Source organism: Pongo pygmaeus, chromosome 16 (assembly GCF_028885625.2).
Source record: "Pongo pygmaeus isolate AG05252 chromosome 16, NHGRI_mPonPyg2-v2.0_pri, whole genome shotgun sequence".
Lineage (NCBI taxonomy): Eukaryota > Metazoa > Chordata > Mammalia > Primates > Hominidae > Pongo > Pongo pygmaeus.
Genome location: NC_072389.2, coordinates 78,807,501 through 78,831,453, shown reverse-complemented (window position 1 = coordinate 78,831,453; position 23,953 = coordinate 78,807,501). Strand labels below are relative to the sequence as shown.

General features: G+C 39.6%; 1 protein-coding gene across 13 annotated transcripts in view; it reads right to left on the bottom strand.

The window, feature by feature from the left end:
* NEO1 (neogenin 1) overlaps positions 1–23,953 on the bottom strand; it is a 254,483-nt gene that overhangs the window by 54,396 nt on the left and 176,134 nt on the right. For 7 of the 13 annotated variants that reach the window (XM_063652736.1, XM_054451559.2, XM_054451565.2 and 4 more), the window contains exons 8-11: positions 19,812–20,031; positions 11,828–11,982; positions 1,126–1,274; positions 613–751 (exon numbers count right to left, since the gene is read on the bottom strand). In XM_063652736.1, coding sequence (XP_063508806.1) covers positions 613–751; positions 1,126–1,274; positions 11,828–11,982; positions 19,812–20,031 — 663 coding nt within the window. The remainder of the gene's footprint in view (positions 1–612; positions 752–1,125; positions 1,275–11,827; positions 11,983–19,811; positions 20,032–23,953) is intronic. The other 6 variants (XM_054451562.2, XM_063652735.1, XM_063652732.1 and 3 more) reach the window with 1 other exon arrangement.

The following is a 23,953-nucleotide window of genomic DNA, read 5'->3' as shown; positions in this document are numbered from 1 at the left end:
ACAACATATACCCTTACTAAGTGCAATGAACTCTAATCTTTTCTGTTCTATTCTAAAAATATATATATTTTTAAATGCTGGTTTTGACCTACTTAATCTCTTTGGCAAGCTGTAGTTTGAAAAACACTGCTCTAGGTCATGGGTATTTTTATATATATATATATAACAATTTAGAAATTCAGTCACAGGTGAGAGATAAAATAGTCACAAATACGGAGGAACTAGAAAGACTAATTTGGCATGCAAATATGATTGCTAAGTAGAATAAGGCTAGTCTTCCAAAAGCCCTGGAATGGTCTGTGTTATGAACAAGCAATAGTATTTACTCACACAAAAGCTTCTGCTAAAAATACAAACGCTGAGAGCCTATTCAGTAAGAGGCACTTTATGCTCTATGCTTTCTCACTGAATCTTTACAGCAACTCAGTGAAGTTGGTGTTATCTACATTTTACACGTAAAGAAGGATGTTCAGACTTGACTAGTCATATTACCAGAAAGAGGCAGAATTGGGATTTGAACTGTATCTTCTAGACATCAAAGCTCATGATCTTACAACTAAACCACTAGGGGCACCAAGTGTGGTATATTGTTCCAGAGGAAGAAAGACTCACCATCTGACAATGTTCGAACAGCAACATCTGGTGTGGAAACTCCAGGACCATGTTTATTGTAGGCCACCACTCGGAAACTATACTCTGTATATTTTTTCAACCCATTAATGGTGTAAGAGAGGCTTGAAACATCAACATCCTTGAATAAAATAAAACATTTTATACATATGCACTCAAGCCAAAAGAAAAGTTGAAAATTAAAGAATTAGCTATACAAATTCTATATTCTACATGAAACAGACTTTATCCCTTTTACATAAGGTTCTTTAATAGTCAAAGCAGATTAATCATAAATTGACAATTTACTTAGAAATACTGCTTGATGTTCAGTGACCATTGCTGATAAAAACTACACAACAAATCTTGCTACAAAGAAATAGAATCTGTCAATTTTTCATTTCCTATATAACTTTTTCCCCCTCACATTTCCAGTCAAGCAACTACTGAGTTTTGGAAATATATTTCAACTCTAGTATTCCAATCAATGGTTTGAAAAGTTGCTTCACTTCATACCTGTTCTTTATCAGTCCCCTTTTCCATGTAGTACAATTTATAATTCTGAATTTCCCCATTGCCAGACACTGGTGTTTCCCACGTAACAGTGATGGAGGTAGGCGAAGCTGCATATGCACGAAGGTTAGGTGCTGGGCCAGGGAGCTGAACTAGAAAGAAAAGTTCAAGAAAGCAAGATATAAATGAAACGCTACAGTCCTCAATAACCATTCTTGGCAATACTGTCATATTGGCCATGTTTTTAAAATAATAGAAGCTAAGAAAACAATGTATTTGATTGAAGTGGTTTTAGAATAATATATAAACACATTTTCCTTTTTATGATTCAAATCAAAACCAGAAATTACACTGAAAAACCTTCCTTGTGGTTTATAAAATCCCAGTTTTGCAGTGGGCCTACACAAGACATAAAAGGCAACCACCACAGAAAGAGATCCTTCTTTTGCCAGGCATTGTGGTAGGCACTAGGGATACAGTGATGAAGAGAATTCTGCCCACAAAGAACTCCCAGTCTAGCAGGAAAGTCAGACATATAAACAGTTACAAAAAATGTCGTAAGTGCTAACAGATTTAGGTAATGGTTATAACAAAAACAGAAAGATGAGAGCACACAATTCTGCTTTGGGAGGGGTTTGGGAGGGAAAAGAAGGATTAGTGAAGAATTCTTGGAGTCAAGCAAAATGAACACTTTCCTCAGATACCAAGGGGAAAATCATTCCAGTCAATGGGGTCAATAGGGAGAATATACAAAAAGACAGTGTTAAGTGGTTCAGCTTGGTTGAAACAAAGTGGATATGGGAGACAGAATGTTGAAAACAATGACTAGTCAGATAGTGAAGAACCCTCTAATGTCCTACTATTGAAGCTCACATTTTCTCTAGTAGATGTCAGGTAACTACTGAAAAATTATGAGCAGGAGCATGATATGATCAGATCTGTGTTTAGAAAGGACATGTGAACACATGTATGGAAGAAAAACAGTAAAAGAACAAGACTAGATAAAAGAATAATAATTCTAAAACAGCTACCATTTATTGAATGGTTACAGTCAGTCAAGCACTAAATACTTGACATGTATTTTCTCATATAATCTTTGCACTAAACCAAGTGAGATGAATATTATCATCCTCATTTACAGGTGAGGTTATGAAGTTAACAATCTTTCCCAAATGATGGGAAAGTTAGCTAGCGGTGGACCCAGGAGTCTAAACATGGGCTCAAGAAGACCCGTAAGGAGATTATTACAATACCCATGATAGGATGTATGTGACTGGAAGACTGGAACACTGGCTGACTGCTTAAGTGTCTAGCTGGCTCCATCTCCTACAATGGCTCACATACCTACCCTTTTACTATATTATTTTTGTCTGACTGACAGGTTCCAGTTCCAATTTATACACAAATCCTGTGCGGCTGTCTATGCCTACACTTTGGTAGACATTCTATATTTGAAAACAATTTCTCTGGCACTAGTGTTTCTGTAATAGACATTCATTAGATTTAAAAACTGGGAAGGGAAAAAAAACTAACAAAATGTAAAACACACTGGCTTTCCTGAATAACAGCACCACAGCTTAAGATTAATTTTGCTATCAAAGTAGAGAAATCTGAATATGGTTACTCTAACAGTTGTTTGCTTTAGTTATGAATCATGTTATTCACTTCAGTTAAGGGCATATTTTGTGTAGCCTGACAGGTGGGATTTGTCACACTTCTGCTGCTATGGAAAACTTTCCTCTAACTTACTAAAGGAGAAGAAAAACAAAACAGTCCCTGAATTCTCTTGAAATCATTTTCAATATATTCATTGGCCAAGTGTAGGCAAATATGATCCTAAAAAAGGTGCTAATGAATTCTTTCATTTCAGCTGTACAGTGGCATAATAAATGGAAAAAATGTTAAGTTGGTTTGTGAAACTAAATATGTAAAATATTTTCCAAGGGCTGGTTCCAACATTTATGCCTCCCCCACACAAGCTGAACACCTCCAGATGAAATGCAAATCTCTCTTCAGAAACTGCTTCTCTTTTGCCAAAACATGTTATAGTCTCTTCTCCATCCCTAAAATACCCTCACCAGAACCTGTTGCTCCTTCTACCTATATTCTTACAACTATTTTCCTTTAGCCAAACTCCTTGAATAAATGGTTATGCTGCCTATTTTCCTTAAGGTGATAACACATCACACTGTTGTCTATGGTAACAGACCATAAGCTCCTTGTGGACAGAAGTCAAGTCTTACTCATCTTTACATCCTGACTGCCTAACACAGTGGCTGACACATGGTGGGCACTCAATAAATCCACTCTTCTTCACCCCTTTTCTTTCATCTCTAAATTTGACAATGACCCTCGCAGTGGTTCTCAACAATCTGATATATGAGCTCTGACATGACGATGAAAACTACAGATTCTTTCAAGGGAAATGTGAATATGTACAGACACAAATATTTATTTTCATATAGTTTCAGAAGGTTCACAGCCTCAGGATAGGACCCTTGCATTTCCTTCATTTTCGTCATGACTTACCTTGCATGTGCACTGTTAGATTCTATTTCTGGGATTTGGGTCATGCAAATTCCTTCCCACAAAATGCTTGCTCTAAGTCAAATGCCTCAAGGCCAGCCTCAGGTCTCATCTTTCCTTAGGATCCTGCCTTGACTTTTTCTATCTTTTACAGTAAGTTTTCTCTATTCTGTATCCTAGTATCTCTCGTGAATGATGCCTCTACATGAAAGCTGATGAAGGGTAACTGAGCTTGAAACCTAATACAGTATTCCTGCTCTTGTCTGAACATAGATAACTGTAAAATTCAACATTCTGCCTGTAATGAGAACACACTCTTCCCTTAAATCAACCCCCTGACTCTGTGATGGCCCTCTTGTTCTTGCCTGGGTTTGATTCTTATCTTCAATCTCTGTCACTGAAATGATGAAAGGTCTCCTCTTGCCTGCTCCTTCTTTAAGGGAAGAAGACCTAGCTTGTTCATCCTTGCATCTCCAGTATCTTGCACATTACCCGGTATAGGGGATACTCAATAAATATTTGACAGGTGAATGATATGCCATAGCATTAGAAAGCGAAGCTCTATAGCTTCTTCACTTATTCTACCCGTCAGGTAAAGTTCTTAAATTATTTCTATAGTTCCACTGGTAAAGTCATTTACTCTGTTCAGCTGCCTGGTCAGTAGCCTCTACAAATATATCTAAAATACTCTCTACTCAAAGTAAAATATTTTATTATTACTGGAGGTTTTTAATACAGAAAAACTAATGCTGTTAATAATAAAAGTAGACTGAAGAATACACTGAGGTGGCCGGGCGCGATGGCTCACGCTTGTAATCCCAGCACTTTGCGAGGCCGAGGCAGGCGGATCACAAGGTCAGGAGATCGAGATCATCCTGGATAACACGGTGAAACCCCGTCTCTACTAAAAAAAAAAAAAAAATTAGCCAGGCGTGGTGGCAGGCACCTGTAGTCCCAGCTACTCGGGAGGCTGAGGCAGGAGAATGGCGTGAACCCAGGAGGCAGAGCCTGCAGTGAGCAGAGACTGCGCCACTGCACTCCAGCCTGGGCGACAGAGCGAAACTCCACCTCAAAGAAAAAAAAAAAGAAAAAAGAATACAATGAGGAAAAACAGTAATTAGTGTTAAAAGAAGGCAAAAGTCTAGACAAAAGCCTCAAGTAGGAAAAGCATTTATTAAGATTTGGCTGCTTGTAATTTCGGTTAGTTTACAACCCAAACTTAAGATATACAACACATTTATAATATAAATAAACCCAATTGACACTCACGTCACAGAAAATCTTAGAAATGTAATTAGAAGTAACTCTATTTAGCACAAAAGACCACAGGTCCAAAATAAAGCCTCAAGGAGATTCTAAAGAGCATGGTATGCCTAAAGATAGACAATCCAGTTAAGAACAATTATTAAATACCTTCTTCATGTGCAAGGCATTACATTAGACACTGTGGGAAATGTAAGGATGACAAAGTCTCTGTCTTTGCTACAAAATCAGCAAGGTAAGTTCATAATCATAACTGAAGGAAAAACGTGATAAATATCTTAGAACTGTGGAGATAACAATATTATAATCAGAGGAAAGATTCTAGAAGGCATCTGAGCTAAGTCTTTTTTTTTTTTAATTATTATTATACTTTAGGTTTTATGGTACATGTGTGCAATGTGCAAGTAATTTACATATGTATACATGTGCCATGCTGGTGCGCTGCACCCACTAACTCGTCATCTAGCATTAGGTATATCTCCCAATGCTATCCCTCCCCCCTCCCCCCACCCCACAACAGTCCCCGAAGTGTGATGTTCCCCTTCCTGTGTCCATGTGTTCTCATTGTTCAATTCCCACCTATGAGTGAGAATATGCAGTGTTTGGTTTTTTGTTCTTGCGATAGTTTACTGAGAATGATGATTTCCAATTTCATCCATGTCCCTACAAAGGACATGAACTCATCCTTTTTTATGGCTGCATAGTATTCCATGGTGTATATGTGCCACATTTTCTTAATCCAGTCTACCATTGTTGGACATTTGGGTTGGTTCCAAGTCTTTGCTATTGTGAATAATGCTGCAATAAACATACGTGTGCATGTGTCTTTATAGCAGCATGATTTATAGTCCTTTGGGTATATACCCAGTAATGGGATGGCTGGGTCGAATGGAATTTCTAGTTCTAGATCCCTGAGGAATTGCCACACTGACTTCCACAATGGTTGAACTAGTTTACAGTCCCACCAACAGTGTAAAAGTGTTCCTATTTCTCCACATCCTCTCCAGCACCTGTTGTTTCCTGACTTTTTAATGATTGCCATTCTAACTGGTGTGAGATGGTATCTCATTGTGGTTTTGATTTGCATTTCTCTGATGGCCAGTGATGGTGAGCATTTTTTCATGTGTTTTTTGGCTGCATAAATGTCTTCTTTTGAGAAGTGTCTGTTCATGTCCTTCACCCACTTTTTGATGGGGTTGTTTGTTTTTTTCTTGTAAATTTGTTGGAGTTCATTGTAGATTCTGGATATTAGCCCTTTGTCAGATGAGTAGGTTGCGAAAATTTTCTCCCATTTTGTAGGTTGCCTGTTCACTCTGATGGTAGTTTCTTTTGCTGTGCAGAAGCTCTTTAGTTTAATTAGATCCCATTTGTCAATTTCGGCTTTTGTGGCCATTGCTTTTGGTGTTTTAGACATGAAGTCCTTGCCCATGCCTATGTCCTGAATGGTAATGCCTAGGTTTTCTTCTAGGGTTTTTATGGTTTTAGGTCTAACATTTAAGTCTTTAATCCATCTTGAATTGATTTTTGTATAAGGTGTAAGGAAGGGATCCAGTTTCAGCTTTCTACATATGGCTAGCCAGTTTTCCCAGCACCATTTATTAAATAGGGAATCCTTTCCCCATTTCTTGTTTTTGTCAGGTTTGTCAAAGATCAGATACTTGTAGATATGTGGCATTATTTCTGACGGCTCTGTTCTGTTCCATTGATCTATATCTCTGTTTTGGTACCAGTACCATGCTGTTTTGGTTACTGTAGCCTTGTAGTATAGTTTGAAGTCAGGTAGTGTGATGCCTCCAGCTTTGTTCTTTTGGCTTAGGATTGACTTGGCGATGCTGGCTCTTTTTTGGTGCCATATGAACTTTAAAGTAGTTTTTTCCAATTCTGTGAAGAAAGTCATTGGTAGCTTGATGGGGATGGCATTGAATCTGTAAATTACCTTGGGCAGTATGGCCATTTTCACGATACTGATTCTTCCTACCCATGAGCATGGAATGTTCTTCCATTTGTTTGTATCCTCTTTTATTTCCTTGAGCAGTGGTTTGTAGTTCTCCCTGAAGAGGTCCTTCACATTCCTTGTAAGTTGGATTCCTAGGTATTTTATTCTCTTTGAAGCAATTGTGAATGGGAGTTCACTCAAGATTTGACTCTCTGTTTGTCTGTTATTGATGTATAAGAATGCTTGTGATTTTTGTACATTGATTTTGTATCCTGAGACTTTGCTTAAGTTGCTTATCAGCTTAAGGAGATTTTGGGCTGAGACAATGGGGTTTTCTAGATATACAATCATGTCATCTGCAAACAGGGACAATTTGACTTCCTCTTTTCCTAATTGAATACCCTTTATTTCCTTCTCCTGCCTAATTGCCCTGGCCAGAACTTCCAACACTATGTTGAATAGAAGTGGTGAGAGAGGGCATCCCTGTCTTGTGCCAGTTTTCAAAGGGAATGCTTCCAGTTTTTGCCCATTCAGTATGATATTGGCTGTGGGTTTGTCATAGATAGCTCTTATTATTTTGAGATACGTCCCATCAATACCTAATTTATTGAGAGTTTTTAGCATGAAGGGTTGTTGAATTTTGTCAAAAGCCTTTTCTGCATCTATTGAGATAATCATGTGGTTTTTGTCTTTGGTTCTGTTTATATGCTGGATTACATTTATTGATTTGCATATATTGAACCAGCCTTGCATCCCAGGGATGAAGCCCACTTGATCATGGTGGATAAGCTTTTGGATGTGCTGCTGGATTCGGTTTGCCAGTATTTTATTGAGGATTTTTGCATCAATGTTCATCAAGGATATTGGTCTAAAATTCTCTTTTTTTGTTGTGTCTCTGCCAGGCTTTGGTATCAGGATGATGCTGGCCTCATAAAATGAGTTAGGGAGGATTCCCTCTTTTTCTATTGATTGGAATAGTTTCAGAAGGAATGGTACCAGTTCCTCCTTGTACTTCTGGTAGAATTCAGCTGTGAACCCGTCTGGTCCTGGACTTTTTTTGGTTGGTAAGCTATTGATTATTGCCACAATTTCAGCTCCTGTTATTGGTCTATTCAGAGATTCAACTTCTTCCTGGTTTAGTCTTGGGAGGGTGTATGTGTTGAGGAATTTATCCATTTCTTCTAGATTTTCTAGTTTATTTGCGTAGAGGTGTTTGTAGTATTCTCTGATGGTAGTTTGTATTTCTGTGGGATCGGTGGTGATATCCCCTTTATCATTTTTTATTGCATCTATTTGATTCTTCTCTCTTTTTTTCGTTATTAATCTTGCTAGCGGTCTATCAATTTTGTTGATCCTTCCAAAAAACCAGCTCCTGGATTCATTAATTTTTTGAAGGGTTTTTTGTGTCTCTATTTCCTTCAGTTCTGCTCTGATTTTAGTTATTTCTTGCCTTCTGCTAGCTTTTGAATGTGTTTGCTCTTGCTTTTCTAGTTCTTTTAATTGTGATGTTAGGGTGTCAATTTTGGATCTTTCCTGCTTTCTCTTGTGGGCATTTAGTGCTATAAATTTCCCTCTACACACTGCTTTGAATGCATCCCAGAGATTCTGGTATGTTGTGTCTTGGTTCTCGTTGGTTTCAAAGAACATCTTTATTTCTGCCTTCATTTCGTTATGTACCCAGTAGTCATTCAGGAGCAGGTTGTTCAGTTTCCATGTAGTTGAGCGGTTTTGAGTGAGATTCTTAATCCTGAGTTCTAGCTTGATTGCACTGTGATCTGAGAGATAGTTTGTTATAATTTCTGTTCTTTTACATTTATTGAGGAGAGCTTTACTTCCAAGTATGTGGTCAATTTTGGAATAGGTGTGGTGTGGTGCTGAAAAACACGTATATTCTGTTGATTTGGGGTGGAGAGTTCTGTAGATGTCTATTAGGTCTGCTTGGTGCAGAGCTGAGTTCAATTCCTGGGTATCCTTGTTGACTTTCTGTCTCGTTGATCTGTCTAATGTTGACAGTGGGGTGTTAAAGTCTCCCATTATCAATGTGTGGGAGTCTAAGTCTCTTTATAGGTCACTCAGGACTTGCTTTATGAATCTGGGTGCTCCTGTATTGGGTGCATATATATTTAGGATAGTTAGCTCTTCTTGTTGAATTAATCCCTTTACCATTATGTAATGGCCTTCTTTGTCTCTTTTGATCTTCGTTGGTTTAAAGTCTGTTTTATCAGAGACTAGGATTGCAACCCCTGCCTTTTTTTGTTTTCCATTTGCTTGGTAGATCTTCCTCCATCCTTTTATTTTGAGCCTATGTGTGTCTCTGCACGTGAGATGGGTTTCCTGAATACAGCACACTGATGGGTCTTGAGTCTTTATCCAATTTGCCAGTCTGTGTCTTTTAATTGGAGCATTTAGTCCATTTACATTTAAAGTTAATATTGTTATGTGTGAATTTGATCCTGTCATTATGATGTTAGCTGGTTATTTTGCTCGTTAGTTGATGCAGTCTCTTCCTAGTCTCGATGGTCTTTACATTTTGGCATGATTTTGCAGCGGCTGGTACCGGTTGTGCCTTTCCATGTTTAGCGCTTCCTTCAGGAGCTCTTTTAGGGCAGGCCTGGTGGTGACAAAATCTCTCAGCATTTGCTTGTCTGAAAAGTATTTTATTTGTCCTTCACTTATGAAGCTTAGTTTGGCTGGATATGAAACTCTGGGTTGAAAATTCTTTCCTTTAAGAATGTTGAATATTGGCCCCCACTCTCTTCTGGCTTGTAGGGTTTCTGCCGAGAGATCCACTGTTAGTCTGATGGGCTTCCCTTTGATGGTAACCCGACCTTTCTCTCTGGCTGCCCTTAACATTTTTTCCTTCATTTCAACTTTGGTGAATCTGACAATTATGTGTCTTGGAGTTGCTCTTCTCGAGGAGTATCTTTGTGGCGTTCTCTGTATTTCCTGACTCTGAATGTTGGCCTGCCTTGCTAGATTGGGGAAGTTCTCCTGGATAATATCCTGCAGAGTGTTTTCCAACTCGGTTCCATTCTCCCCGTCACTTTCAGGTACACCAATCAGACGTAGATTTGGTCTTTTCACATAGTCCCATATTTCTTGGAGGCTTTGCTCGTTTCTTTTTATTCTTTTTTCTCTAAACTTCCCTTCTCGCTTCATTTCATTCATTTCATCTTCCAGGGCTGATACCCTTTCTTCCATTTGATCGCATCGGCTTCTGAGGCTTCTGCATTCTTCACGTAGTTCTCGAGCCTTGGTTTTCAGCTCCATCAGCTCCTTTAAGCACTTCTCTGTATTGGTTATTCTAGTTATACATTCTTCTAAATTTTTTTCAAAGTTTTCAACTTCTTTGCCTTTGGTTTGAATATCCTCCCGTAGCTCGGAGTAATTTGATCGTCTGAAGCCTTCTTCTCTCAGCTCGTCAGAGTCATTCTCCGTCCAGCTTTGTTCCGTTGCTGGTGAGGAACTGCGTTCCTTTGGAGGAGGAGAGGTACTCTGCTTTTTAGAGTTTCCAGTTTTTCTGCTCTGTTTTTTCCCCATCTTTGTGGTTTTATCTACTTTTGGTCTTTGATGATGGTGATGTACAGATGGGTTTTTGGTGTGGATGTCCTTTCTGTTAGTTTTCCTTCTAACAGACAGGACCCTCAGCTGCAGGTCTGTTGGAGTACCTGGCCGGCCGTGTGAGGTGTCAGTCTGCCCCTGCTGGGGGGTGCCTCCCAGTTAGGCTGCTCGGGGGTCAGGGGTCAGGGACCCACTTGAGGAGGCAGTCAGCCCGTTCTCAGATCTCCAGCTGCGTGCTGGGAGAACCACTGCTCTCCTCACAGCTGTCAGACAGGGACATTTAAGTCTGCAGAGGTTACTGCTGTCTTTTTGTTTGTCTGTGCCCTGCCCCCAGAGGTGGAGCCTACAGAGGCAGGCGGGCCTCCTTGAGCTGTGGTGGGCTCCACCCAGTTGAAGCTTCCCGGCTGCTTTGTTTACCTAAGCGAGCCTGGGCAATGGCGGGCGCCCCTCCCCCAGCCTCGCTGCCGACTTGCTGTTTGATCTCAGACTGCTGTGCTAGCAATCAGCGAGACTCCGTGGGCGTAGGACCCTCTGAGCCAGGTGCGGGCTATAATCTCCTGGGGCACTGTTTCCTAAGCCCGTCGGAAAAGCACAGTATTCGGGTGGGAGTGGCCCGATTTTCCAGGTGCCGTCTGTCACCCCTGGAAAGAGAACTCCCTGACCCCTTGCGCTTCCCGAGTGAGGCAATGCCTCGCCCCTGCTTCGGCTGGCGTATGGTGCACTCACCCACTGACCTGCGCCCACTGTCTGGCACTCCCTAGTGAGATGAACACGGTACCTCAGATGGAAATGCAGAAATCACCCGTCTTCTGCGTCGCTCACGCTGGGAGCTATAGACCAGAGCTGTTCCTATTCGGCCATCTTGGCTCCTCCCGCCCTGAGCTAAGTCTTAAAGGGTCAGTAAAATATGAACACGTAGAAAAGCACCAACGGAAGTATACTGTCTTATACTATTTGCTGTTTTTTTTTTTTTTTTGAGACGCTGTCACCCAGACTGGAGTGCAGTGGTGCAATCTCAGCTCACTGCAACCTCTGCCTCTTGGATTCAGGTGATTCTCCTGCCTCAGCTATTCTCCCAAGTAGCTGGGATTACAGGCAACCACTACCATAACCGGCTAATTTTTGTATTTTCATTAGAGATGGGGTTTCACCATGTTGGCCAGGCTGGTCTAGAAAACCTGACCTCAGGTGATCTGCTTGCCTCGGCCTCCCAAAGTGCTTGGATTACAGGCATGAGCCACCACGCCCAGCCCTATTTGCTGTTTTTTGATGTAAATTAATTTTGCCTCCCCTAATTCATAAGGACCCCGAAGGTAAGCAACTGTTATCTTCTGCTCCCCTATGATGTGCAAGGCTAAACAAAGGTAGAACTTCAGAGAGGTCTACCTCTAGGGGGTGATGACAGACAGGTAGACTTACCCTCAGGTTGTGTTTCTACTCGCAGTGGAGCTGAACTCTCTCCTGAGCCATGCTTATTTTGAGCCATAACTCTAAAGATGTACACGGTCGCTGGCATTAGGTTTTGAATGGTTACCTGCATCTCTCCTGGGCGACTGGTATTCTCAACACGTTCCCTTTAGACAAAGAAGGATTTGGAGAGAGAGAGCATCAATTAGGAATACTTCCAGAATGTACAGTTTCATTTTCCACTCCACATAAAAATCTATCAGTTTAAGTCAAATTAGCTCTCAAACAATGAAGCTTTTAGGGGTAGGACAGTGCAAAGAAGATGGGGACTGGAAAAAGAGCAAGGGCATACGTATCTGACAAGTCGGTGATGTTCTTGCTGATATGTTACTGATTATCGCTGACCATAATCACAACTTCCTTTCAGAGAAGACACAGGGCTCTTCTCAATGCCATTTCAAATGGGGCAGCTAGTCATCAACTTTCTAGGCTTTAGAAATCACTGAGTTTTAGGGAAATTGATGGAAGGTGGATATTGGCATGACCTAATGATATTTCACAGAAAATATCAAAGAATGCTGTGTATATTTTGGCTAAGAGACTCTCAATAAAAAGAATGCTAGAGGTTATCATCTTTTAAAATTAGAAATAAAAACATTAAACATTTAAATAAATCCTAAGTGTAACCCAGTCTATAAAATAAACTGATTATAATACTGATTTTTATAATTTCTTAAAATTAACACTTTAATGATTTTGAAGCTGATATGAAATGATATGAAATGTTTGACAAACTTTATCACAAACAACTCAAATCCAGTGGTCTAGTATTTAATATCATGAGATGAAAACTTAAAACCAGTTATCTAGGTTCTTTACTAAAGGTGGCTTCCAGGTTCTGTCTTGGGGTCTGTGTGACCAACACAGGTCCACAAACATGCTCAGTCTACTGTACTCACTAGAATGAAAACCAGACTGTATAATCAAGAGTTTTCAACAAATATTGTGAAGGAATTTGTTTTAGACAAACAGTTGGCTTTTAGGAACTGTCATTCATGTGAGGAAAGAGCTATACCTGTCTTGAGAAAGTAATTAAAGAGCCTCAGACTACTCCATCGAAGAAATTATTCTAATTTATTGAATTAAAATTCTTACTTTAAAATACTGATAATTTGCCTTCAAATTGCAGATTAAAATTTGTGTAGGTCTACATGACCAAATGCCAATTTGTCTGATTGTAAGCATTTGCACTGCAGAGAAGTGCTTTTCGGTAATTTTGTATAGTTCTTTAAGTTACTTTATTTTAATAAAAAAATCCAACAATAGTACCCACATAATATTTACAGAGGATTTTTTCTCCATAATCAGCTAGGTCCTCTGGAAAAGAATACTGTGGTAACAAAAATTATTTTTCAGAGATACTTGAGATACCTAAAAATACTATTTTCTCTTCAGCTAAATCTCTCAATCACAGGATTTATAAGGAAGGATCAACTGATTTCTTACAATTTAAGGTTTCTGACACTTGGTCTGATCACGGATGATCCCTGTCTTAAAGGGAAGATGCTTGAACAAGACAGGTTTGAACTGGTGCAGGTCCACGAATAAGCAGATATTTTTCAACAGAAGTTATACCTAGTGCGCCTGCCTTTCCTGCCCTGCTTCCATTTCCTCCACCTCTTCTGCCTCTGCTACTCCTGAGACAATAAGACCAACCCCTTTTCTTCTTCTTCCTCCTTTTCAGCCTACTCAACCTGAAGGTGAAGACCTTTAGGATGATCTACTTTCACTTAATGTAAAATAAGTATTTTCTCTTAAGATTTTTTGTTTGTTTTGAGACAGGGTCTCACTCTGTCACCCAGGCTGGAGTGCTCTGGTGTGATCTTGGCTCACTGAAGCCTCCACCTCCTGGGTCCAAGGGATTCTCGTGCCTTGGCCTCCAGGGTAGCTGGCACTACAGGTGCGCACCACCATGCCCGGCTAATTTTTGTATTTTTAGTAGAGACAAAGTTTTGCCATGTTGGCCAGGCTGGTCTCAAACTCTTGGCCTCAGGCAATCCACCCGCCTCAGCCTCCCAAAGTGCTGGGACTATAGGTGTGAACCACCGCACCTGGTCCCTTATGATTTTTTAAATAACATTTTTTTCTCTAGCTTACTTTACTGCAAGAATACCGTATATAATACATATAACATAAAAATATGTACTAATAGACTGTTGATGTTATTGCCAAGGCTTCCAGTCAACAGTAGGCTACTAGTAGTTAAGTTCTGGGGAGTCAACTGTATTGTATTTTACACTAAAGGCTCTCTGAGAGAGTACAGATCAGGTGTCTTTTGTTCACCCTATACAGAAAAGCTGAAACAAGTTTTCTTCTAGAAAGACACAGGAGGGGGACTATTTTACTTTAAACTGAAGTAAAAGACTGTCTCATTCATGTTCGTGTACCACAGAAGCACTTAGCAGAATGCTCACATGGGGAAGCTGCATCACAAACATACAATGAATGAATAAATGAAAATCTGCCTTCTGATATGTAAATCTTGTATACTAATATCATATATATATTTTTTGTTTGCTTCTATGTGAAAGGGAAAAAATGGGAGAAATAAGTGAAGGTTACTAATACCTACATCAAATTTCTATAGAAGCATTACCATTAAAAAAGATCAGTCATAGGTGATCTGACACTACTGGTCTGAGGTCCCAGAAACAAGTTACCGTGCAGAAAAAAAACTCTTGGTTTTGGGATAAGATTCAAGGAGCATTTGAAACAACAATTCTCTTAAGTGGGTGGGGTTACGGTGGGACTCAGGTTAGAATGTGAAAGCTAAGAGTCAAAAGGGAAAGAAAAAGGCACACTTTATAGAAAGAAAGCACTGGGCTGGAAGTTAGGAGATGCAATTCTAGTTCTGGCAATGCTACTAGCTTGTGAGGAAAAGTCACTAATGCTTTCTGGGCCTCACTTTCTTTATGTATTAAACGAAAAAATGAGACAGGGTGGGCAAACTTTTTCCTAAAGGGCCTGGTAGTAAATATTTATAGGCCAAGAGGCAAAATGGAGGATATTATATAGTTACCTATGTAACATTTCAAATGTAACTATTTAAAAATGTAAAAACTATTCTTAGCTCCGGGACCATAAAAATAAATAACTGCTCCAATTTGGCACAGGGTCCATGGTTTGCTAACCCTTTGACTAGACTAACAGCTCTCTAAGGCTTCAATCCATCTTTAAAGTGCTATGACTAGCAGAAATACCTTACTTTCCACTTCCCACTTAATGGTTAATATAGAAAAGTACTGCTTTTTTAAGAAAGATGAAATTTTCATAGCTGAAAAGGCAGAGAGGAAGGACCCTCTGAAATCTCTGGCAACTCAGGTACCCAAAAGAATTACAGCTCATGACCAAGGCATATGGTGCCACCTGGTGGCTGAATTTTCAAACGCAGGAAGAGGGTGAACTTGTAAATGCAGGTAGTGGCATACATTCTCACATTGAATTCTTACCACACATCTGTGAAGTAAATATATTACTTTTGTTTTTTAGATGAGAAAATTTAAGCTGATAAGATTAATAAGAAAGTTTTGTTATGTAACAATTAGCCAGGATATAGTCTTATGACTTAAAAGAATTAACTTCTCCTTCATTGCCTCTATTCAGAAATCATAAAGTAATGAAGCAACAAAAAACTATTATGGTCTCCCAAAATCTTCCTTTTAAATATTTCCCAAATTTGTCCTATCCACTTCAAGTCGCTGCTTTCATCTTCATCCAAGCCGACAACTAGCACGTATCTAGGCTAACATAATTACTACCCAATTTTGTCTCCCTGACTCTATTTTTTCTCTCCTTTAATCTTGGGTAGCGTTCCCAAAGTACTGTTTAATAAAATCACAGTGTGCAACTTTCTTAACAGTCGAAAATGGTCCCTTCTTATCTGATTATGTCCAAATTCTCACTGGCATTCCAGCATCTGGCTCCTAACATCCACTTTATTCTAATCTCTTACTAATTTCTGCCAAAAGCTCTGGGCCAGTTTGGCCAGCTTTCTTGCCTTTGCATCCTTCTCACAGCATACACACAGATGGCCTTACCTTGCACTTCCTCTTCCTTTACATACACTAGTCATGCCCACCTGTCCCTGCCAACTCAACTTCTGTATCTCTTCCAACTACAAATTAATTTACTAATCATGCCTGCTTACTCCAACCCACAATCTATCATAGAATTTAAATAAGTGAGTCTCATTAAAAACATTTAAATATAAAAGTACACATAGTTAAAAAAAAAAAAAAAGTCTCATTTCTCTTTTGTCAAAACCTGTCCTGCCCTGAGAGCTGACTGTGGCACATATTGACGCATATCTCACCAGACAGTCTCCATGCCAGGGTTTCTCAACCTTGGCACTACTGAGACATTGGGCAGGATAATTCTTTGTTGTGGGACTGTCCTGTGCATGGCAGGATGTTCATCAGCATCCCTGGCCTCTATCCACTAGATGTCAGTAAGTACCTCCCTCATCCCAGCTATGACAACCAAAAAAAAAAAAAAAAAAACATTGCCAGGCATTGCCAAATATCCCGAGGGATGAGGGGGCAAAACTGTCCTTGGTTGAGAATCACTGCTTTAGGCATTTACATACACATCAAAATATATAGACAGGTCATTTAAAAAAACTGCTGCCACCATACTTACGGGTATACATACAGTCATGCATCGCTTAACAACGGGGATACGTTCTGACAAATGCATCACGTGATTTCATCGTGTGAACATCACAGAATGCACTTATGCAAACCTCGATGGTATAGCTAGGTGTATATCCCACACACCTAGGCTGTATGGGATAGCCTAGTGCTTCCAGGCTACGAACCTGCACAGCATGTTACTGTACTGAACACTGTAGGCAATGGGAACACAATGGCAACTGTCTATGTGTCTAAACACAGAAAAGGTATAGTAAAAAGACAGTGGTATAATCTTATGGGATCACCATTGTATACACAGTCTGTCTGACTGAAGCGTTGTTATGTGATGCATGATTGTATGTGTCCATTCTTCTATCAGTGGATATTTACATAGTCTCCTTTTATAATCTTGCAAACAATGCTATAAATAAATCTGTTTGTATGAGGGCCCAATGCATACATATATCTGTATGTCTACAGGACAGTTACCTAGAAGTGTGATGGAAGGCTATATTTAAAATATTTTAAAATTCTGCCAAATCACCTTCCCTAGACTATTCTAATTTATACTGCCACCAATAACCTAGAGTGGTTTTCCTCCTAGCTGTCAACTCATTGAACACTGGATATTATGAACTTAAAATTTTTGCCAGCTTTAGAGATGAAAAATGATAACTTGGCCACGCACGGTGGCTCATGCCTGTAATTCCAGCACTTTGGGAGGCTGAAGTGGATCACCTGAGGTCAGGAGTCCGATACCAGCCTGGCTAACATAGTGAAACCCCATCTCTACTAAAAATACAAAAATTACCCGGGCATGGTGGCAGGCACCTGTAATTACAGCTACTTGGGAGGCTGAGGCAGGAGAATCGCTGGAACCTGGGAAGCGGAGGCTGCAGTGAGCCAAGGTAGTGCCACTGCACTCCAGCCTGGGTGACCCAGCGAGACTTTGTCTCCAAAAACAAACAAACAAACAAAAACAAACAAAAGCAAACAAAAAAACCCCCATCATTTTGCTTCCAAGATTGCCTGAGATGGTGAAAACCTTTTTTTAACTCTAATGGGCTTTCCAGTACTATGAATCATCTGCTTGTATTATTTGTCTCTTGGGATATCTTTTACTTATAATTTGTAACTTTGTTACTCTTTCCTGTTATGGCTTCTGGATTTGCTATCTCCCTTTAAAAGCCCTTTCCTGTTCTCCAAATGCTAAAAATCATTTCTATATTTTTTTCTAATATATTTATAGATTTTAAAAATATTTATCTCTTAATCCATCTATAATTTAAGACAGAAATATAACTTTTATTTTTCCCACCAAATGGATAATCTCAACATGATTACTTGAATTATCTATTACTTCTCCACTGATTGAAATTAATGTATTCACTTAATAAATATTTACTGAGTGTTACTAAATGCCAGGCTCTGTTCCAGGTGCTGGAGAACTCTATTGAACAAGACAGAATAAATAAGCTAATAAAAGAGAAAATTTCAGAGAGTAGTAAGTGCTCTCAAAAAAAAAAACAAAAAAAAAACCCCAAACTAAAAGCGAAACAAACAAAAAAATACCACACACATACCAAAAAACAGGGTGATGTGACCGCAGTGGCGTTCTGGTGAATGTTTAACAATTGGCTCTGGTTGTAGCATTTGTCACTGTAAACACTCCCACCGTGCCCAATTTCAAGCTGCCAAGTCATGTCATTAGGTTTGCAAAATTTCCCAAGCATTTAACAATTAGCTTGGGAACAAGCTGGCTCTGATACCCCACTGTGTGACAGTCACCAAGGGGCTAAGTTTGGGTTGGTATTCAGGGAAGGCCTGAGGAGATGTCATCTAAAGATGACAGATAAGAAGCTAGATGTAACTCATGTGAGGAATATGCATTTCTGGTAGAAGGCACAATAAGAGCAAAAAACCTATTGTAGAAATAAAGCTTATTACGCAGAATTACTAAATGGTTTCTTCCTTCTGTGAAAGCTTATGAGATTTTCAATGAGATTTCAAAGTCTATTGAAGATATTTTAATGGTGATATTGAAACTTGCTGTTTGGTAGGAATGTCTTACCTTTTTTATGTATAGAACTATGTTTCTCTACCCTTGTAAAACTCAAAACATACAGTACAGCATTCAGGTAACTCCCATCTATTGGTCTTAAATTATGACACTTAGTCTTCTTGAGAGTATTAAAGAAAGGGTCCTGCACTTGCTGAACTTGCCAGTCTGGTATTAACTACAATATACATCAACTATAAGCATGCTGATGGAAATACAAGCCTTAGCTGATGTGTTAGGGCTCCTACTAAAACAGGTATCTTAGCTTTCTTATTCTGGTTGGAAGAGCACAGTGAAGGAATTTACTAATCAGCAATGTGTGAACAGTCAGCATGTGGCATGGTTCCTTCCAAAGAGTTTATAATCTGGTTGGGAAAACAGCACAAATACATATAACATAATTGAAGAATAACAGCTTAAGGTAGTAAAAGATCACATATTACCATAATCCAGTGCCAATATTAGGGATACAAATACACGTACAAGGGAAATGCTCTATGTGCTGAAAAGGTGGGTAAAGATCTTTGAGAGTTTCATGGGGCTTAACTTGGGCCAAGAAGGATTAACTGAATTTACCTTCAGCTGAGAAAGGGGCAAGGGGAAGTGACTGAAGAGGACACACTGGAAAAAAAGGCTATAGTGATCAGACTGGTTTCACTAGAAAGTCAGTTACATTGGGGAAAAAGGAAAAACAAGTTGGACAGATAAAGTGAAACCAGCCTGTGGCACAAAGCAGCCTGGACATTACAGATCTTCTCCTATGAGCAATGTGAATTCCTGACGGGGTGGAAATGAAGAGGAAAGTAATGAAAATGCTATTTTAGGAAAAGTCATCACTAACTACTCTTGTTTCATCAAGGAGAACCCCTGGAGCTCCGCAGCCCACACCACATAAGGGTGTGGCAAATATTCATTTAAGTTTACTTTAATAAATTAAGTCTACCTTAATCTCTATAATTTATACTGACTGAATCTTACAAAAAAAGGGCACTCCTTCTTACATTTAAATACGTCCACCTCAATAGCTGTATCTACCCTCTCCCTAAGTCATCCCAGAAAAGGAGAGACTGCCAGGACTTTAGTCTGTTTGGGAGTTTATTTAATGACCTAAAATTAGGGAAGGTGCATCTCAGTGATCTTATTTTCTGGACTAAAAATTGGTACAGATACCAAGAGCCAGGGTGAGCATGACAAGGCTGCCGTGACCAAGAGGCAGCCAACTGGCTGCAGACACACAGGCACTTACCTAGCAATCCCTTCCTTGGTGTAGAACACAGAGTAGGTAAGGTTGTCTCCATGAGGATCTGATGCAGGTGTCCGCCACGTCAATTTGATGAAGCGGGTAGAGACCAGGGAGGCCACGACATCCCGAGGAGCTGAAGGCAGTGGTCCCGTTGTGGCTGGTGCTAGATGGTCAGTAGTGGCACTGGTCAGTGAAGTGGGAGGTAATGTTGGGATGGCAACATCTTGTCATGTGCAAACATTGGGGAATATGAAGGGCAAACCACGACGGTTTAAAAAAAGAGAACAGAAAAAACAAAAAACAAAAAAGAAATAAACAAAACCACGATGGGAAATAAAATAAAATGAATGAACATAAAAAAGGCCATTAAACTGAAGGCTAACATGCAGGCCAGGGTAACTACTGAAAACTAATGGGCACTATTCAAAACATATCACTGTAGAGCAAGCAGACTTCCTGGCCACTATAATGGTTATGGGCAAGGGACAAGGAGGGTGACAGCTGAGAATAAAACATCTCACAGAAGGCACAGCAGTGCCCATGTAATTTTCTCAATCCTGAAAGCAGCATGCAACATCTGTCAAACTTTGCATAAAAGTCTTGCAAATGACAAGACTTCACTATTTTCTTCTACTTTAACATATGGAATAGTATGGATGACCCTAGTTACGCTCAGAGGCCCATGGCTATTGTGACTTCACTGCAGAGCTCCTTTGCAGGAGAATTGAGGGCCACATCTTCAACTTTAGTCTAATATTAAACCCTGCACCTCTGTATTTGGTAATCCTGTGGGGGAAGGTTGATAAACTTCTTCATTTTAAGTTATACCTTGCTGTTTTGTCAATTCATTTAGCTATGACAGTATAAAATCCTGAACCAAAAATTCCAAAGCCAAAAAATTGCAAGTCAGGTAGCTAATCTGTTTACTACACTCTTCACTGCGATGTATACTGAAACAGCTTGCAGACCTCAAGGACTGGATGGGAGAAAGGAAGCAGTGGCAAGGCAAAGCTGCTAGTCAAAAGCCACTTTTGTATAGCGGTAGCCATGGGTAACTTCATGACTTCCGAGGCAGCCCATTCTACTGATGAAAAACAAAAACAAACAGTCCTGATTGTAGAATTTTATTCCTAATATTGAACCTAAAATCTCTTTCACTTCAGAGTTAGAGAGTACAAGTTTAATCTCACAATTTTTAACTGAAAGACTTCATCAGAATCATGTTCGAATATTAAAAGGGAAATTAGTAGGAGACACGTAGAGAGGAAAACATGAAAACCGTGAACCTGGTTTTGAATGAAGTGGTGGAGCAACAACCTCCTGGAAATGTCTGTGAACTGTGAGAGTGTAATGTGATGCAGTCTAAATAAATATGCCACATGAAATAAATCATCTATCTCAGGGAAATGGCAAAGGAGGACCAACCTAAAATCTCTAGATAGGTGGAGAGGGAGAAGAGTAATCCAATAGCTACCACTTATTGAATACCTTATATATGGCACTCTGGCTCTCTATATAGATCATTCAATCCTTATAGCAGCTCTATAAAATAGGTACAATCATTATCTCTAACTTATACGTAGAGACTGACATTGCTAAATTACTTGCCCTAGGTCACAGAGAATGAGTGGTGGAGTGGTATTAATAAAATCAACTTTGGTTTTCAGTTTAAAAGACCTCCGGATATAGCCAAGCAGAGTCTGAAAACTTGACTTACAGTTCTTGTGCAAATCACACAAGAGAGCCTTGTTCTCTCTCACACTCCCTTTTTTTTCTCCTCCCTTTGTAGTGCTTTTAAGAGTGCAGATTGTTATAAGAATGTAAGATAATGCAGTTTTAGCCCCGATGTTAAGCACATGCTTCACTAAAGCAAGTGTCAACACTACAAAACATTAACTGAATGGTTGCTGAGGCCTTGTAGTACTGTACACATCAACAGATGCACTGCCTTAGAGGAAATAAATACCTCTCATTCACAGCTTTCAGAGTTTGTCTTTATATATTTTGTCAGTTTACTCACACAATAACCCTATGAGGTAGGCTGGAAACGATAGGATTAGATGCTGAGATAAAGGTCAGGAAGGAGTCAAAGACTTCCAAGTTAGTAGCTTAGGAGACTGTGGAGCTGGAGGTGTCATTAATAGAGAAAGGAAATGTTAAGGGACAACAGATTGAGGGGGAGATTATGAATTTGGTTTGAATATGCTTTGTTTAAAGTAACAATTCAATACCTACGGAATAAATGAGATGCAAATGAAAATATGAATCTCTGATTATTGTAATATTAAAAGTCATTAAAAACCCTTATTGGGAAGTGATTCAAAAAGTAGCCTGAACAGTCTTGCTTTGCTGTCTAATTCGCTCTTCCATCTAGAAACACACTAAGCTGCTTCCAATTCTGATCCAACTCATCAAACTTAATTCTTCCCAACTATCTACTGGCTAGAGAGGAGAGAAAGTTTGCTGTGTGAGAGACAGCAGAGCATACAGGAAAGAGCCTAGGACTTCGAGTACAAAGACCTATGTTCAAAACTTGACTCTTCTAACATGCGAGGTGGGGTAAGTCACTCTGATGTCAGTTTCCTTATCTGTAAATTAGGAATAATAATGCTCCCTACCTAAACCCCAAGCTGATATGAACCAGACAAATACCAAACAAGAAAAGTGCATGTGGAAGCTCTGCGTCCATGTTATTTACTATGACTAGCTTGAATGAGTAACAACATAAGGATTTCAGTAGGAAAGCAGCTGGGGAGGGAATGCAAGCAGGGAGGATGAGGTGATGGGAGTAATGAGTGATAACAGAATCACTTAGATAGGGAAAACTCAATTACCCTACTGAACTTCCATAGCACAGATCTATAACTCTTTAATGGCATCCAGCACATCCTATTTCCATTTTTCATGTTTACATTGTATTACTTCCACTAATCTATAAGCTCCTTAAGGACAAAATATGTATCAGCTTCATCTGGGAATCACTCAACATGCCTCTGTATACTTTAGATAACCAAGTGTATATTTATTGAATTAATAAATGGAAGGAAATTCAGGGAGAACATGAGTACGATGAAGACAATGTTTCTAGAATCTCATTACAAAAGGCAATATTTTAATCTCTTTGGTTGACACAAAGTGTATATAAATAAGATTTATATAATGATATACCATTTGTAAAGCAAATATGTTTTATTAGTTATACAGGGAATAAAAGTATAAATAATGCCTGATCATTGTAAATCATTCCTAATTAACCATGGGAAAAATCCATGCCCACTGTGGCCCCAGTGTTCTCTATGAACTTTCCCCAGGTTGATTCTATTGCTGCTGTTCCATATCCTAGCTGAGCAGGTAAGAGAAAGTAACTTATGTGATCACAGAGAATCAAACAGGCAGTTAAGTTACACTAGCATCAATGGCAAGATGATGTAGATTGGGACTTTAGACTCCTGGCATGATGGTTTGAGACTGACAAATCCTCTTCCCCCAAAGCAACTATAAAGCAGAAAAAAACTGTCAAAAACTGGAAACTGACCAAAGACATACAACAAGCTGAGAAGCATCTGTCCATGAAACTTACCAGACTTCACACACACACAGTGTCTGAGGCATCCCCCTCTAGCTCTGCTAGAGTGATTGTTCAACCAGGTTAGAGCAGGCCCTACAAACCAGTGGCTTTGCTGCTGTTGCCAGAAGAGCTCATTTGATATGGAGTGTTGTCAATTAGAGGAGCAATCCTGGTGGCAAATGAATAGGAAGGGCCAGTGCTCTGCTGGCCTGAGGTTGTATCTTATTGAGGCAAGCAATGGATGGTAGACTAGCCATGGAACAAGGTATTCCATGAGGTGAGAAAGTGGTGAGAAGGCTTGGTAACCTCTGCACATATCCTAGGTTGACTGAAGGCCATGTGTATGTACCCTAGGGACTGCAGCAGGCCCAAGCCACTCACACACCCCCGGCAGATGAAACCTGTGTGTGTGTGTTCACAAGACAACTGAGAGAGCCTGGTAGAAAGCAAAGGCTGGGCAAACTAAAAAATAATCCAGATTTTGAATGCACTCCCCAAACCACACAAAGACCCATCAGCTCAAAGTGGTAGGCTTATTGGCTTGAGGTATTTGAGCATAACTTCTGACTAATCTTTG